Here is a 19417-nt window from a genome sequence, read left to right as displayed (position 1 = left end):
AAAAGACATTCTCTCCAAGATTGTGAGTGTTTTTAATGTTTTTGTAAAACAGAGAGATCCTAGGCTTTGGAAAAGGTACTGATGGAAAGCTCAGCTTTACCATTAACTCACTGGGGCCTGAATAAGCTGAATAAACTCTCTCTGTCTCATGTTTTTACAACATCAAATTAAGATAATAAATAGGGGGACCACATATCCTGGTTTGCTTGAGACAGTTGCAGTTTTCACTCGTGGTCCCAAATTAATTACAAATAGTGATTCCTTTTACTCTCAAAAGAGGCTCTGTTTGGCTAGTAAATTAAATAGACATCTTAATAAAAATATACAGCACTGCTGGGAGGATTAAGTAAAATAATACAATTGAAGTGTCCAACAGTATTTTTTCTTCTTCTCTCCTCCTTCCCACCTTTTCTTTCCTCCCTCTTTTCAGCCCTATCCCCATTTCTCCTTTGTATCTATCTCTCCAACTAGAGTATGTCATAGGCCCTTTTTATATCATTTCTTTGTGTCTTTTGCTTCCCCTTTATCAGAATTTCCAATTAATGTATGGTCAAACATGGATTGAAGAGAGAAGTAGCTCAAGAAATAGCTCATTTCTACATTTGTAGTTGAATTTACCACCAGAAAAAAAAAAAAAAAAAAATCTTAGGACTGATTGTATACTCTTTATACACACAAAAAAATCAATTTCAAAATTTCTAACTCCATAGAAATATTTAGGAAGTGAATATAAAATAATACTATCACCAAAATAGTATTATCTTTACCCATGGACATTTGCAATGACTATTTTGATTTAAATACAATATTCTAATTTCATTTTATTTTAGCCTAGAAAAAACACAGTTGCAGGATTGAACTAATTTATGAAGTCTCTAGTTGCTTAATACTTAACAAATTATTACAACTCTCTTTTATGGACAAGTAAAAAAGAAATTCTTTTTCACGTGAAGTCTTAGTCTTATGCTATTAAAATATTCGGAGGACCGTAGGCTGCCTTTATAGGGTAGGTTGATTCTTATCTAGCCTGATATACACTGACTTGTTCCTAAATGATTTTACAGTAAAGGTATTCATGGTATATGTGCATTATAATGATAATGCTATCTTAAAACTCTTTACCCAAATAAAGTATATATGCTCTGATTATTAATATCGTTTCCCCAGTTTTTTTAAAAAGCTTAAGTTTGTTATTTTTACAGTCTATGAAAATCACATTAATAGCCAAAATAAAATTCTTGCAACTTTTATATAATCATATATATAAATACACACACATATTTATATACACTTGTTCTTGATTTTTAAGAGATAAGAATTGAATAAGGTATCTTTACTTTTTTCAGCAAACAATGAACTCTATAAGACAAATATCTCGAGGTATAAATAAAACCACAATGAAACTCCCAAATAGGAACATGATCAGACTAATTATTGGCATGACTAGGATATGGTAAATTAATCTAACTGGAATTACTGGGAAAATATTTATGAATAACATAACATTTGAGAAGAAATGTAGCATAAGAATTTAACAGATTGGAAGTAGAGGAGTTTGAGACTGCACAACCCAGAAATGCAAACCTATGTATGTATGTCTGTGGTTTCTTTTCAGTTGAGGGGCAAAGCAGATACCAACATGTTAGAAAAATAACTTTGATAACCTGGTGAAGACTGAAGAAGAGACTAGATGTGGAGCAAACCCAGGGCAGTTGTTTGGAATAGATAAGTAAAGGCAGAACTGAGAGAGATTTCAGTTGCAGGAATGGAAAAGACTGTGTCCTATTGGAGTCAGAGAATAAATAAGATAAAGAGCATGTGAAGACATGATTTAAGTAGGAAAATGGTTTATCTGATAATATGCTGAAATTGAGTGGAGATGAACAGAAAATGGTTGAAATATAGGGACACCTGAAGTCAGAGTCAGAGAAGTATTTTTTTTTTAAGTTATTATGTTTGGTTAGCCCACATATAGTACATCATTAGTTTTTGATGATGTAGTGTTCAATGATTCATTACTTGCATATAACACCCAGGGCTCATCACAACACGTACCCTCCTTAAAACCCATCACCTGGTTGTCCCATCCCCCCATCTCCCTCCAGGAAATAAACTGAGGATTACAGAAGGGAGAGGGGTGAGAAACATTTTTTTTTAAAGATTGATCTATTTATTAGAGAGAGCACGCACACATAGGGAGAGGAAGAGTGAATGGGAGAGGGAGAAGAAGACCCCTGCTGAACAAGGAGCCCAATGGAGGGCTCTGATCCCAGGACCCTGGGATCATGACCTGAGCCTAGCAGACGCTTAACTGACTGAGCCACCCAGGCACTCCTCAAAGAAACATTTTTAAAAGATGTAAATATAGAAGTAATTAATGAGGTCTGAGGTATGGATAAAATTAGTAAGATTCAAGAAGAAATAACTATTTAAATTTTGAATATAAGAAATTTCAAGAATGAGAATGAATAATGCTATAAGGAGAAACTGAAATACAATGACCTCAAACCTTTAATACACAGATTTCTGACCATGGTGATCATTTTTAATCCTCAATGTGAAACATCCTAAATTCAACATCTATTTCACATGGTTTAAACTTCTGTATTTCATATTTGCCTTATTATTGGTCTTAGCATTTATTTAGGCAGGAAATCGAACTTCTTCAGTATTTCTTTATGAGAGTTCAACAGAATATAAGCAATAACCATGGACACAATACATTTTGTACATAAGAAATCTAGTTTATTAACAGATATAAGACACAATAAATTATAGCATTCAATGAATAATGCTTCATTGATTGGTAGTTTTATTGAAGTGTATATGCAAAAAAGGCTGTATCTTTTTTGTCTGTATAAAAAAAATTAAAAATTTAATGTCTTCCCTCAAGCAGCTCTGTGTATAATGGGGAGAATAAGTTAATGTAGTAAGAGTTAGTAGAGAGCAAATGTGTACCAAAATATTTAGATGGTACAAAAAAATAATGTGTTATTTAAAGGATTATATGCATAGAATTGTGAAGAAGAAATGGAAGTGCAAAGACAAGAATATTTTTCATCAAAAATGGCTTTAAGCTGCCCTTGAGAGAATGAGGAATAGAATTTATACACAGGAAAAAAAAAAAAAAGAATTTATACACAGAAAGAAGAGGAGTACCAGACCAGTGAGACAATTTAGGCATAAGCAGCAAAATAAGTACAGCAAGGACAGAAAATTTAAACAGTTGTCTACATGTATGATGTATGAATATATGAAGAATATTCAGAAATCATATTTGCAGGTCAGTGAATTGGATGCTATTGAAAGAATTTGTTTTGGCTAAAAGAAACCAAAATTTTAGATAGGAAGAAACTATTATCAAATTTCACATTTTCAGACTACCTTCATAACCTTTCAAAAAAAAATCTGTGAGAAATCAAACATTTGGGTAAATAAATATTCCCAAGAGAATTTAAATTCCAGACATTTTTCAGTAGCTTAGTTTATAAGGTGTCAAGTTTATTTATAATTTCTAATAAAAATTCCAGTGTTGCATATTTTTGTGAAACTAGTGGCCAGTATCACTGAGAATTATCTGCATAACCATATTTTGTTAGATGGATCAGAAATTACACGGACAAAGACAAAAGAAAGGTTTACATATTTAATGGAGGTTTTAAGGGAATATTAAATGTACTCCATAAAATGAATGAACAATGGAATGTTACTGATGGACTTGAAATGTTGTGAACGCTTGCCAAGATCTCCATCATGCTTACTATTATGTAATGCGGGTAGTGGTTATATAGATCACATACATTAAAAATACATATTTTTTGAGGATCAGAAACACTTCTGATTCTGGCAATCATTGAGTAATACAAGTGGATTATGTTTCATAGTTCATTTGGAATTAGTTTTTTTTGGGATTTCCAATGCAATTTCTTGAAAAAAATCATGTTATAAAGAGCAATTAGTTTTGCAGGGAAATGCAGATATGTGTTTATAGGATCTATAAATTAGCAGAACTATAGTATTAAAGATAATAATTTGTACTTGAAAAATTTTATACTTGAAAGCTGGGAGCTATCTAATAAGGAAGGTATTATTGGAAATACAGAAAGAGATGTAATAAATGTCCCTTCCTTTCTTGGGTGCAGAAGCAGAATTTTAATTTTAGAGCCACAATGCTCTTTTCTCTATGTCTTCAGTGATTTTACTCTCTAAGCATCGAAAAAGCAAACTTTCCCCAAGTCTATCCAACCCCAATTGACCCTTAATTGGGATTTGCATTTATCAGTGTAGCTGAAATTGAGAATAATTTGAATTATTTGCATTTTAAAAGAGCTTATTTGTTGGGGGACCTGGTGGCTCAGTCAGTTAAGTATCTGCCTTCAGCTCAGGTCATGATCCCAGGGTCCTGGGATGGAGTGAGCCCTGCATCTGGGTCCTGGGATCCAGCCCTTCATGCAGCTCCCTGCTTGGTGGGGAGTCTGCTTCTTCCTCTCTCTTTACCCCTCCCCCACCCCTGCTTGTTCTCTCTCTCAAATAAATAAAAAAAAATCTTTTTTTTTTTTTAAAGCTTATTTGTTAACCTGATATTGTCTCCATTTGAATGACATTCAGGCAGTGAAACCAGGTGGAGTGAAATGGGCAGACCAAATAAAGGACTTTAGATCAGAGGTGCACTTGATTGGTTAATATGATTATTGAAATGACAAAATGTGTTTCAGTTGGATGAGGAAAAAAAAAAGCAACAGAAAAATGATAATGAGTTACTGGATGTAGAGAGTTCAATATAATGATATTAACTAACATTAAAGTTATTTATATTTGATATTAAAGTTGATATTTACTGTCTCTATATAAATATATATTTATGTTACATAAAATCGGTCATAGTGGCGGTAATTGAACAGACAATATAGGAAGGTAGAAGATTATGATAATTTTTGGCTTTGTCATATAGTTTCTACTATTTGGAATGTTTTCTACCAGCTGACCTCACAGATGCAACGTCATCTAGTTGACTCAACTCAGATTCTCAGTTTAAATGTCATTAAAAGTGCATAGAATTGTGTCACTTTCCTGATGTGACTTAGCAATTCTACTTCATTTGTGGGATTGTTTACTTAATAATCCCTCCCTCACTAGGTAATAAATGCCATCAGAATAAATATAGTTTGTTTTGTATTTTGTCTTTGTTTTTTCTTTATCATTCCATGGAGGAAGCTACTAAAAATGGCAGTTGAATCACATATTAATAATCTGAGTTACTGGAAGGCTTAACAACTAATCTACTCACCAAAGGAAATTTAAAAAGGACAATTCAATATCGAGCTCTGAATTTTTGTGTTGGGTAAGGCTGCTCAGAACTAGAAAGTTTGGAGGAATGAATTTCTCATATCTCTGAGAAAAGAAATATTGCTATTATTATATAGAATTTATAAAATTTTATAAAATTTATAAATCCATCAATATATTGGATGTTATGTATATGGCATTTCATTTTCATGGATGTGGTTAAGTAAAGTCTAGACCAGGCAATTATAACCTTTGTAAAAAGATACAGTATTTGACCAATACAGTAAAGCTCTTGCTTCCAAATACTGGACACTTCTAGAAATTTGTTCATCCTAGACCCATCCTAAGAATGAGCAGGACTGGATGTCTCTGTCATTACTGAGAGATTCCATTCACTGTATGCTTAGTACGCTTGGCTAAAATCTAGTTTGAATCCAACTCTGTTATCAGGATGGTTTTTCCTTGTGGACTATATTTCTGTTACTTTATTTTGGACATATTGAAAATACTCACAGCTTCAGGCTTTTGGGGAAATAGAGGACATTTAAAACATTCTTCATCCACCAAGATATTTTTATTCTTAAATCCTTCAATTTTCAAGATATGGGAAAAATGTTTCAGCTAAAATGAAAATGGCTCTTCAGAACTTCTTTTAACACCTCCCTTTCTTTTATCTCCATACCTCTGTAGGCAGTTTCCTGTTGCTTACTGCCAATCCTACAGGAAAATAGTATAATACAGATATCGAGATTATCTATAGAATTACTATTTGAAGAGTAACTAGTATGATAGATACTACTTAGGAGTTTCATGAATTATTATAAGTGACATCATCATCATCATCATCATCATTCCAATTTTACGGATTAGAAAAAAAGCTTCAATATTTTGCCCCAGGTCACAGAGATAATAAGCGACTATAACCGGTTAATAATTTCTATAAAGCTCCTTTTCACTCATACAGAAATGTTGTTTGCTCACATTTCCTTTTTTATTTTCTTTAGATAAGGTGAAGTCATTTTGTGTGCTATTTTTATATTTGCTTAAGAAATTAAAACAATAAAGAATTGGTAAAGCAATATTTTATTTTTATGTGATTAGATGGTAAATCAAACACACACACACATGTGGGATCACTATTTGAACAATTAAATGAGTTGAATCACTGAATCAAAAGTTTAATGGTAATATATATTTTCTAAAGTTTAAACATAAATGTAATACTTTGAGCAATTATCTATTTATTTGGTCTCAGGTAATATGTATTTATGTTCCTAAAAATGTTTAACATTCTTAATCAATTGGAAATAATTTCCACTTAAACCTTCCAATATTTTTGTTTTTCTACTATTTTAAAATATACATTCATTACCTCCAAATTTATTACTTTTCATATATAGTACAGTAAGTTCTCTGTGAAGTTGAACATTGACTTCTTATATAATGTTTTGAGTAACTTCAGTTATTATAATAAACATAAAATAAAACTGTATTTAAAAAGAAATGTAATGGATTATTCCATTTTCTTTATACTTGCTATTCTTATTACTGAATGTTGTTACAGTATTATATATTTCATTTACTCAATATATTTTTGGGGTCTTTAACTTTTATTTCTGAGGAGATTATAACATGTTAATTCATGTTTTGTTAAGTAAATATATCTCTTTTGGTATTTCCATCAGTACTTGGAAATTTTTCAAAGAAAAAGGGGAAGGAAAGCATATTGTATATCCTTTTTCCTTAGGTATCAGTGAATGCCCCCAGCCACACATACAAACCCAGTGTGAGTCCTAATAACCGAAGTATAATCAAAGTATATTTTTTTTAAACAACATACTTCCTGAAAGGAGACCCATTTAGCCAATAACTGAGTAATAGATACTGTTACCTTTGGGATTAATAAGGAGCATTATCTGTAAGAAGTTTTAGAATTTGATCTCTGTAATTCCATCTGAGTTCACTGCATGCAATTTTCTCCTTTTCCATGGGAAAGTTTTCTTTTTTCTTTTAAACACAGCATGTATATTTGATGAGTATGTAAGTATATATTCTTATCGACTCTGAGCAATTTCTTGCCACCTGTTTTATTTCTTAATCTGTGTTGTACAGGTAAGTGCCATTAAGATGTTTCATATGTGTCAAAAATAGGACACATAGAAGATGATGGCGCTGTAATTACCTAGTACATCAAAAGCGATTCAACTTTGGCAAGCTGATGATTACTTCCACTTTGAATTAATCTGAATGACCCCAGCTTTATTGCGGCGAGTTTCTAGAAATAATAAAATGTCAAGTCACTAGGAAATAAACCGACAGAACCTAAAAAAAAATGACATGACTAATGCATAGTCCTTCTGACTTGTTCCATATTCTGTAGACTTTATTACTAACTACAATATTTTATTTAGAAATCTTGTCTTAATCAATGTGTCTTTCACCTTACTAAAATATGTCTGCGATATAAAGAACAGAAAATTCAGTGCTCTGTGTATTTGTGTTTTATGTACACTAAAATCTCAATACACAAAGAAGATGTAAGTGGTGAATCACTGTTTCACTTCTACTATATCTTAATTTTGGTGGGGCATATTAGTGAATGCTATTGAGTTAGTCTTTTTTGAAGAATGCTACTATTTCAATTAATCAAAAGTTTTCCAATACCATTAGATAATTATAAAATTCATAGGCTTACTGTATGCGGACCACTTTTTTAAGAAACTGTTATTTAACTTATATTGACATAGTACTACAAGGAATAGCTATCTTCACATTTTCTGTTACTGTCTTCATAAAACGTTCTTTTATAAAACACAAAACTCATATCTCAGCATATCGTCCTGAAAAGGGGAGCTCTCATTTATAGTCTGCATTATCTGATGTCCTTCAGATTACCTTTCAGATTTAAAAATTCTTCTCACATTGGAGGGTCTCAATTCTGGCTAAGCTTTTTACTTACACTAACCATAATCTCTTAGTGATGATGCCAGACTAGATTATTCCCCTTGATTTTTAATTCTTTTAATTTGGCTTTTAATTGTTCAAATGAAAAGCTAACTTATAAAGTGAATATGTAATCTGAATCTGCTCGTATTGAATGGATCAGAGAGAGTAAGCAGAAATATCACAAGCCCTTTCAGTTGGATGTCCATAATGTCCTACAGATTCCATCCAACCCTCCCCCAGCTCAGTCCCCACCATTGCCACCACCTTGCACTGCTGGCCATGTCGGAAATTTGAAATCCACTGCACATGGCAGCTGCCTATTCCTCTCAAATCTCTGTCTGCCAGCTCTGTTTTCGATAATTTTTTCATCTAAAGTTTCCTAATTCAATATCCTGTTAGAGGAAGATGTACAGTACATTATTCAACATAGACCTCCATTACTCTATTTTATCAGGAAAAACAATTCAAGGCCTTTCTTAACACATATTGATTGATGTACCATGACATTGGAATATGACTAATTCTAGTATCGATTCAAAGCTTTTGGTGTTCTTCACATTCTTTATCACAATCACAGGACAAGAGGCAAAGGATGTGGACATGTTTTTGATGAATGATGCTTCCACTTAATAGGCATTAAGAAAGGAAGAAAAAAAGGAAATAAAAAAAAAAAAAAACACATGTATGAGGAGTTTAGTACAACCTTAAATAACTGTTGCATAATTTCTTGTCATGTTAAACAAGAATTCAGGCATCGTTGGGGCGCCCGGGTGGCTCAGTCAGTTAGACGACTGCCTTTCGCTCAGGTTATGATCCTGGGGTCCTGGGATCCAGCCAGGCATGGCTCCCTGCTCAGTGAGGAGCCTGCTTCGCACTCTCCCCCTGCTACTCTTCTTCCTTGTGCTTTCTCTCTCTCTCCCACTCTCTGTCAAATAAATAAAATCTTAAAAAAAAAAAAGAATTCAGGCATCATCATATTTGCTAGTATTCAGAAGTGCTTCAGTCAGATCAGGGTTTAATATGGCTATTGTGAAATACTTACACTCTCTAGATAAAGTAAGCTGCACAAGTCACTTTAGGTTCTGTTTATGTAGTTATGTCTATTTGAACTCAAATCCCCCTTGGATATCTGTCTTTACCTTTCTTGTAGACAATGTGTACACATTGCAACCTATGATTTTAGTCTTCCTCTTTGCTCTGGTTGCCTCAAGTCCAAACTCTACTGTAAATCCTGCAAACTTTGAGCATCTCTCGATGACAGCCACTGTGTGAAGTGTTTAGGGAATAACATCTAATGAAACATAATCCTAACCTATGAAAAGTTGCTAACTTGATCAGTTAATATGACTTCTTTAACCAAAATTCTTTTGTAATGTGTATGTAACATTCCATTATTACCACTTGGATTATTATTATTATTATTTGCCTGTGTTCTGATTTGTTTATTTATTTAAATTTTCAATTTGTTTTTTTAGAAAGATTTGACATATTCCCCTTTGAAAGCAGGTATACTGTTAAGTAATTATCAAATTATTTGAACAACTATTTTTGGATCACAGTAAAAATGTCCTTTCTCTTTTACATAGAATCAAACAAATTTAAATAAATATTTAGCTCTTTTGAGATTAAATATATGTTTCAATGAGGTAATGTCCAGTGAATGTAAATAAGGCTTATTTTGACATTATAGGAACAAGTGGCGGATATCTTTTTTATGGGGGGGACATGAGCAATATATGACAAGGTTTAACTGCTACCACATCTAATGAAATTACCACATTTTGAAACCGTGAAAGAGCTACAAGACTTATAAAATAATTGGGAATAAAAAGGAAAGTATTTGGCAAGATCTCCACAAGGCGTGATTGATTATTTTTTCCTCCTATTTCTTGAAGCCAATAGCTGAAATATTGATATGTAGTTTGATGAATGAACTTTACCATTCAAGAAACATATTAAAGGCCTTCCTAATTTAATTTCTATAAATGTAGCTACAAATTCTAAACAAATTAATTACCCTGGTTGCTTTAACCATGGTAAAGTACAATCCAGAATACATTAATAGAAATTAAAACTGGAAAGCAGATATCAAAATTTAAACTATATTTTTTAGTTTAGTTTTGCCTTCACATTTTTACTTCTGCCCATAGTCTTCCTTTCCTTATTTTGATTTTTAAGGGATATTACAAATTTTCCTGATTCTGGTATATTTTATATAGATTGGAATTTTTCTAGGTTTTTCTGACTCAGTATCAAATTCATGGTAATATATGTGCTCCACCTGGTGGTGAAAAATAAAGAAAAGTAACTTTTTTTTTTTTTTTTTTGAAAAAGCAGGGCTAAATAGAACTTTATATCCTGATTTTAGACGTGTGTGAAAATACCTTGTAGGATACCCAGTAAAAATCTACTCAACACTAAACATAAGTTGAATATTAGTCAATAGTATAATATACTTAAATTCATTATGGATTAAAATTTTGGTTAACCAAACACACAATCATTTTACAGGCTGTTTTTAGCTTAATGATTTACACTTACTGGGTAAATACTGTCTATAAATGTATGGAATATATATATAAGAAAAATATATAACATCTATATGTATATTAAAAATATAACCTTAACTTTCTATAAATATCTAATTATCAATCATCTATCTTCATTTTATCTCTGTCTTGTATCCTGGATTCTATTCTATTGGTACCAATTAATTACATGGATTTTCCTGCCCTTCCATTCAATAGTAGGTACACTTTGAGGCTGTTATTATGTAAAATACTTCCTCACAGTAATATAAATTTCACACACTTTACTATTTACAATTCCCAATTAAAATTCTAGAGCAGGACCTATTGAAGAGAAAAGTGAAGTTATTTTTCCTAATCATATTCTTAACTTGATAGCAAACTCCCTTTTGATTTTACACTATTATGTTCTAAATTTGATTTACTTTCTACATAGTATATTTTTCTATCCTAGTAATCTTTCTATACTATTTACTAACTCCACTGTCAACATGAATTATACATTTCTTGTCAGGTATCTTCCATCTGAAAGTTCCTGAGTCTTCTCCAATTGGCTCAGCCATTGGAAGAATAAGAGCTGTGGATCCTGATTTTGGACAAAACGCAGAAATTGAATACAATATTGTTCCAGGAGATGGAGGAAATTTGTTTGACATCGTCACAGATGAGGATACACAAGAAGGAGTCATCAAATTGAAAAAGGTACACAGACAAGTTTTTGGACAGTTGACTACCCGCTATTAATTAAAGAACAAAATGACAAAAAGTTGAAAATGACAGAAATTTTAATTTTCTTCAGTGAGCAGTATTTTAAATAAAAAAAAGCCCAGGTGACCGAAGTATTCACTTCTTCAGGCACTTGTATTCTGCAATTCAACAGATATATATATTTTTTTGTTGAAACAGGTCTATTAATTTGATTAAATTATTAAAAAAATATTTCCAGAATTTAATTGTAATTTAATTTTTTTATTGTTACAAACTTAAACAAAAAGATTAACTTAAAAATAAGATCTAGAAGTAAGGGGTGCCTGGGTGGCTCAGTCTTTAAGCATCTTTCAGCTCAGGTCATGATCCCAGCCTCCTGGGATCAAGCCCTGCATTGGGCTCTCTGCTCTGCAGGAAGCCCTCTCCCACTCCCTCTGCTTGTGTTCCCTCTCTCACTGTGTCTCTCTCTGTCAAATAAATAAATAAAATCTTAAAAAAAAAAATCTAGAAGTAAACTCTAACCCCACCAAACTTGGTCTTGCCCCTCTCATGACTTCTCTGAGAATATAAATATCTAATTCACACATTGTCGGTGAGAGTTTATATCATAGTGGAAGAATCCCTATGTCAGTAACCTGTACACTGAGGAATGGAAGAAATGAACAAGGGTAATGCTGGGCTTGAAGGGGTTTTAAGGAGATAAGTGAAAAGAAATATTAATGAGAGAGAGAGGGAAGGAGGAGGGGAGAGGCGGGAGAGGGAGGAGGGAAGGATAAAGAAGAGAGAGGGAAAGAGATGGGGAGTGAAAGAGAGGGAGGCAGGGAGGGAGGGAAAGGCTGACTGTGATGGGAAGCCATTTAGTAATATTAAATAGACTGGTACAGAAGAGAATTGCAGAAGGGGAGAGCATAATTCAAAATATTAGCGAGGGTGTAGTCTGTCTTCCGTTGGGTTGGCATGAAGAAGGGGTATGCAAATGTGAGCAACAGAAAAATCAAAATTATGATTGGGGTGTGTAGATTGTTTCCATAACAGTGAAGCAAATTATAGGAATTTTCAGTAATGGAGTGCAGGCAAACTAGTGAAACTCACTTAATTTAGTACTGCTTTCCCCTCTCCTGCAAAGTATGTTCTATTTCCCCCAAACTGCAGTATATCTTACACATTTAATAATTGTGATTATTTTAGCCTACAAGAAATATCTTTGCAGTCATTCCCATTAATTAGGCTGCTGTTTCCATATTTGCTCAGGAACTCTGAATTTTAACAGAAATAGTACATATGACAATAAAAATAATTCTGAAAAGAAATACAATTTCCATATAGATTATTTATCACTTTTTATTTTCACTATTGCACATAAATTGTACCTTTTCTGGAAATTACTTTAACCATATGATCTCATTCAGCAAAATTATGCATTTATGTTGAATTTTCAAAGTACAGTTTAAAAAGTATGTGTCAAATTCTGAACTTTAGTTCTTTATTGTTTGTTCTTGTTTTGCCTGTTTTTCTCTTTTCTATTCAGTAACAAGTCAATAAGAGTCTTATTACTTATTTTTTCAGAAAAAATAACTACATTTAAATGACTTACAAATATTAATTTAAATGGAACAGATATGTATTCTCTTAATACTGAAAAAATAATAGAAAATATTTTACATCAACAGTTCATAAAATTTAAGTATGAAATTAACTAAGTTTACAAAGTAAAATTGAGGTACAGAAGAGTCAATATTGTATATACTATATTTTTTAAATTTATATATGTATGTATATTTATAGTTATTAAACTATATTTTATATTTACACATGTTTTATATTTCTATTTTTATTTACACACATTTACCATCTCTGCCAATGAATGATTGGTGTCTAAGTGTCAATCTGGAAAAATGTGTGGCACTCTTATTTACTTTTTAACACAATTGAAAAGGGAGTGCTGTGCCAACCATAGTCTTTATATTATATCAAAATGGCTTAATCTTTGAAAGTAGTGATTTTTAAAAAAGAAAGTAATGATTTAGTTATATAAATCAACTTTTTGTAACTATTTACTTATACATCTTCACTAAAGTTGTAAGAACAGAACTTTTCCCTTTTTAGCTAATGAAAGATTCATAAAAAGAGTCACGTCATTTATTTTGTTGAATTTATTTTATTTAATGTTTGCAGAATTTTCTCTCTTAACTAGATTAAAATTGAGATTTGTAAAATTATGACATAACATTATTAAAATTGACTTATATAATATAGAAAAGCAGTCTGAAAAGTTTATCTCTAAGTATACAAAATACATTTTTCTTCCTGCAGTCGATGAATAATTGTCCATTTTGCTGGCATAATAATTTGTCATCTAAATAAAGTTCCGTGTCCATAACTAACATTCACTCCTTCATTCAGCAGGTATTGATGGGGAAGCCACTAAATCCAGGAACGTACTCTGATTCTGGGAATAGAGCAGTAAACAAAAGAGACCCATTCCCTCTACTCAAGCAGCGTCCACTCAGTTGGGGAAGACAGATGATAAATCCAAAAGCACTGTCCGCAGTGATAAATTCAAGCTTGAGAAATGTAAAGCAGGGTACAGGGATACAAGTAATATGGAGAGTGGTGGCTTCTATAGGGGGGTGGTCACAAAAGGTTTCTCCGACAGGGTGAAATTTCGGCAGAGACTTGAAGGAAGCAAGAAATGAATCATGTAGTGGTTCTGAGTGATGCATGTTCCACAAAGATCCAGCAGCTACTGCGAGGAGGCCAGTGGGCTGAGTACAGCCAGTGAAAGGGTCCCTAGCCAGAGATAAGGTCAAAGATGCAGAGAAAGGGTGCATCATGGACAGCCTCGTATAAGCCTGGCCAAGAACGTGAATTAGATCATGGTATGGGAAGCCCGGGTGACTTTAGATCTAAATTACCTTTATTGTTGTGAAGCTGGGAAAATGTGATGTTCTGAGGAGAATAATGACTAGGAAGTGAGGATAGAAATAGACCAGTTAAGGGGCGCCTGGATGGCTCAGTTGGTTAAGCCTCTGCCTTCAGCTCAGGTCATGATCTTGGAGTCCTGGGATCAGCTCCACATTGGGCTCCTTGCTCAGCAGGGAGCCTGCTTCTCCCTTCCCTCTGCCCCTCTTGCCTGCTTGTGCTCTCTCTCTCTCTCTCTCTCAGATAAATAAATAAAATCTTAAAAAAAAGAAAAAGAAAAAGAAAAAGAAATAGACCAGTTAAAAGACTATAGAAATAATCCCAGAAACTGTTGATGGAGATATGGACCATGAAATTTGCAATAATTGAGGTTGTGAGAAATGGTAAGATTCTGGCTAGATTGTAAAGGAACAGCCAACACATATTTTCATAAATATTCTGATCATCTGGCAAATTACCCAAGCATTTGAATAGATGTGTTCTTAGTGTTGTAATTTGTTTTAATCTCTCAGTGAAGAACCAACAGAAGCAATCCCTATCTGTTAACCTCCAGTTCTGTTGGGAAAGAAAATTGCAACTTGCAGAGTACATCTGTTAAATCTTAAAAAAAGGGAAATACCCCAGGAGAACACTTCTATAACAAAATTTTAAAATTACCTATCACTTGTACCTATCTACCTACTTATCTACCTAACTACCTATCTGCTGCATATATTATATTTTATGTGTGTATACAAATATATATGTGTAGATATATGACTTGATTAAACATGGTGGTATGATTTCATAAAAATAAAATAAATAGAAAAATTCTGCTGCATAAAACCCATGAAAAATTAAAAATTAATTTAAACAATTGCAATACTTTAGAGTTTTGTTTTTTCCTCTTGGGGTGGGTGAAGACTGTATTATAAAATTATTTATGCATATATTCCATAAGTTGTCAGGAAAGTTTACCTTGCACTTAGCTTTAGGAGTCCCAGAAGAATTGGATGTGTGATAATAAGTAAGTATGTAAACATTAACAACTGTATTTCAGTTATAGGATGATCTTTAAATTAGTGTTCTGAAAACTTTCCCTTCAATATCTCAGCATAAAATTGCAAAAAGGACTTTTCAGGTAAATTCAAATTCTTATAGGAATTATGTTGTTAAGGCATTCAGAAAGGCCAAAAATATATATTCTACCTTCGATTATGTAGCTGTTTGTTAAATGTCAGTTATTTTCATTGTTTGGCTAATATTAGCATATGATGCTCTTTGTTTTCAGAGTTTTTCTTTTCTTAACTCATTTAATAATCAATTAAAATGCATAAAGTTCTCCAAAGCACATATCCTCATTATTGTTTTATCTCCAAAATCTTTATTTGCCCTCCCTTTATCATTTCCCCTCTCTCTTTCTGAAGAGAGTCAAAGTGGATACAAATGATGGCCAGGTTTATAGGAGCTGAGAAGAATGGAAAAAAAAAAGCATTTTTATTAATTAATTTTTTTCTTTATTTTATTTTATTTATTATTATGTTAATCCCCATACATTACATCATTAGTTTTTGATGTAGTGTTCCATGATTCATTGTTTGCGTATAACACCCAGTGCTCCATGCAGAACGTGCCCTCTTTAATACCCATCACCAGGCTCACCCATCCCCCACCCCCCTCCCCTCTAGAACCCTCAGTTTGTTTTTCAGAGTCCATCGTCTCTCATGGTTCGTCTCCCCCTCCAATCCCCCCCCCATTCTTCCCATTCTTCTATCTTCTTCTTTTTTTTTTTTTTTAATATATAATGTATTATTTGTTTCAGAGGTACAGGTCTGTGATTCAACAGTCTTACACAATTCACAGCGCTCACTATAGCACATACCCTCCCCAATGTCTATCACCCAGCCACCCCATCCCTCCCACCCCCCACCACTCCGGCAACCCTCAGTTTGTTTCCTGATATTAAGAATTCCTCGTATCAGTGAGGTCATATGATACATGTCTTTCTCTGATTGACTTATTTCGCTCAGCATAATACCCTCCAGTTGCATCCACGTCGTTGCAAATGGCAAGATTTCATTCCTTTTGATGGCTGCATAATATTCCATTGTGTATACACCACATCTTCTTTATCCATTCATCTGTCGATGGACATCTTGGCTCTTTCTGCAGTTTGGCTATTGTGGACATTGCTGCTATAAACATCAGGGTGCACGTACCTCTTTGGATCCCTTCATTTGTATCTTTGGGGTAAATATCCAGTAGTGCAATTGCTGGATTGTATGGTAGCTCTATTTTCAACTTTTTGAGGAACCTCCATACTGTTTTCCAGAGTGGCTGCACCAGCTTTAACATCAGCTTGGATTCAGTTTATGAGCACTATGACAGAATATTATTTCACTGTGTCACTTTGAATTAAGAATAGCATTATGAAACTTCATAAATCTTCTCAAGGCACAAGCTATTTGTAAAAAACAAAACAAAACAAAACAAAAAAAAAACCTACTCTTACTCTACACTTATGTCATATTGCATTGAACAAAATTTAAACAAATAGAAAGTGCCCTATACGTTCTTAAGTGCTAAAGCATTAAAAACACTAACAACATGAGAATAATAACTTTTTAAATTTTTCATCCCATCTAAAAATTAGGAGATGGGCTACATTTAAAATGAGAGTATAAGGGGGCGCCTGGGTGGCTCAGTCAGTTAAGCCTCCAACTCTTCATTTTGGCTTAGGTCATGATCTCAGGGTCGTGAGATGGAGCCTGGAGATGGGTTCTGAGGTGGTCATGGAACCTGCTCAAGATTTTCTCTCTCTTCCTCTCTCTCTCTCTGTCCCTTCCCCACTGCTCTTGTTCTTTCTCTCCCTCCCAAATATGTAAATAAATAAAATGAGAGCATAAGGCATCTGAAATTCAGCAATTTTATTTGTTTGTTTATTTATTTATTTATAAAGGGAGAAAGAGAGAGAGCATGAGAGAGCAGGGGGAGGGGGAAGAGGGAGAAAGAATGTTAAGCAGGCTCCATGCACAGTGTGGAGCTCCATGCAGGGCTGGATCTCCCAATTCTGAGATCATGACCTAAGCCAAAATCAAGAGTCAGGCACTTAACTGAGAGCCTCCCAGGCACCGCTCAGCAATTTTATTCTTAATTGAAAAGGCAATTGAAATATACTTTGCTCAGTTGTTTCTTTTCTACTTGATAACTGAGAATAATCATGTATTTATTATATACTTACATACTTACTGGATATAAATGTAAAATTACATGAGTTAAAAACATTCAAGGACTGAAAATAGAAATATATTTATAGAAGCACTGTATTTTTCTTGTCACTATTAAGAAATTAAAGCAATTAAAATAGGGGGGTGAATATTTAAGTTGTGCAAAAGGACAATTTTATTATCTTGCATAATTTTTCAAACAGTTCTCTACCATTTCTACAAAAAATATCTATTGCTAATTAGTTAATAAAGATATCATAAGTTTAAAGTAAAGAATGATGAAGTGATTTCTTTATTTTTAAATAAGTAAAACTTCTTGATTTAAAGAAGAATTCTTACTATTTGATGGGACTTGGAAATATTATTTCATCCCAAATAAACATAACAGTCATCACACTGAATCCAAAGCAGAATTCTTTTTTTTTCTTAAAAAAAAAAAAAAAAAAGAAAGAAAAAGAAAGAAAATGCTTTATTCTTCACCAGGATTTTCTAGTGAAAAGGCTAAGCTCTCAGCCGATCCCATGGAACCATTCATATGTTACTTATGCCCTGTTAGTAAAATGGCCTTTTTTTTCTTTTTGCAGTTAAATGGCCAGGAAAGAAATTCACACCAAATGATTTGGTAGGAGAGCACCATCATGTGGTTAATTTTTGAATAACTCTAAGGGGAAAAAAATGAAAAAAAAAAAATTCAATAACTTAGTTATTGTAAGCAAACATACACCTTGATTTCTTAGGTTTAAACTCTCCTATTTTTAGCCAGTCTGCATGCATGCATAAGCTTAAAGAAAAGTAAGTGATGTTCTTTATCTGTTTCTGTAAATATTATGTCCCTGTTTTTGTAAATATTTGTCATCACCTCTTTTAAACATCTTACCTAACTTCGCCAATCAGTCTCATAAACTCTAAACTAACTCCCAAACTGAAATTACCAAAGTAGATTGTTTTGCTTCCTCGCAGGCTTTTATTTTTATTTATTATTTATTTTTTAATTTTTTTAAAGTTTAGAATCTATTGATGTGTTTTCTAAATTTTTTATTGTTATGTTAATCACCATACATTACATCATAAGTTTTAGATGTAGTGTTCCATGATTCATTGTTTGTGCATAACACCCAGTGCTCCATGCAGAATGTGCCCTCCCTAATACCCATCACCAGGCTAACCCATCCTCCCACCCCTCTCCCCTCTAGAACCCTCAGTTTGTTTTTCAGAGTCCATCGTCTCTCATGGTTCGTCTCCCCCTCCGATTTCCCCCCTTCATCCTTCCCCTCCTGCTATCTTCTTCTTCTTCTTCTTTTTTTTTCTTAACATATATTGCATTATTTGTTTCAGAGGTACAGATCTGAGATTCAACAGTCTTGCACAATTCACAGCCCTTACCAGAGCACATACCCTCCCCAGTGTCCATCACCCAGTCACCCCAGCCCTCCCATCCCACCCCCCACTCCAGCAATCCTCAGTTTGTTTCCTGAGATTAAGAATTCCTCATATCAGTGAGGTCATCTGATACACGTCTTTCTCTGTTTGACTTACTTCGCTCAGCATAATACCCTCCAGTTCCATCCACGTCGTTGCAAATGGCAAGATCTCATCCCTTTTGATGGCTGCATAATATTCCATTGTATATATATACCACATCTTCTTTATCCATTCATCTGTTGATGGACATCTTGGCTCTTTCCGCAGTTTGGCTATTGTGGGCATTGCTGCTATAAACATCGGGGTGCACGTACCCCTTCAGATCCCTACATTTGTATCTTTGGGGTAAATACCCAGTAGTGCAATTGCTGGATTGTATGGTAGCTCTATTTTCAACTT

The 19417-nt window shown here is 33.4% G+C and overlaps 1 protein-coding gene across 9 annotated transcripts in view; it reads left to right on the top strand.

The window, feature by feature from the left end:
• Positions 1–19417, top strand: part of CDH12 (cadherin 12) — a 1003710-nt gene that overhangs the window by 931806 nt on the left and 52487 nt on the right. For all 9 annotated transcript variants that reach the window (XM_032415438.1, XM_032415433.1, XM_032415430.1 and 6 more), the window contains one exon: positions 11275–11462. In XM_032415438.1, the coding sequence (XP_032271329.1) occupies positions 11275–11462 (188 nt within the window). The remainder of the gene's footprint in view (positions 1–11274; positions 11463–19417) is intronic.

Source organism: Phoca vitulina, unplaced genomic scaffold, assembly GCF_004348235.1.
Source record: "Phoca vitulina isolate PV1807 unplaced genomic scaffold, GSC_HSeal_1.0 scaffold17, whole genome shotgun sequence".
Classification (NCBI taxonomy): domain Eukaryota; kingdom Metazoa; phylum Chordata; class Mammalia; order Carnivora; family Phocidae; genus Phoca; species Phoca vitulina.
The sequence above is the reverse complement of the archived record's forward strand: the minus strand, read 5'-3'. Positions and strand labels throughout refer to the sequence as shown.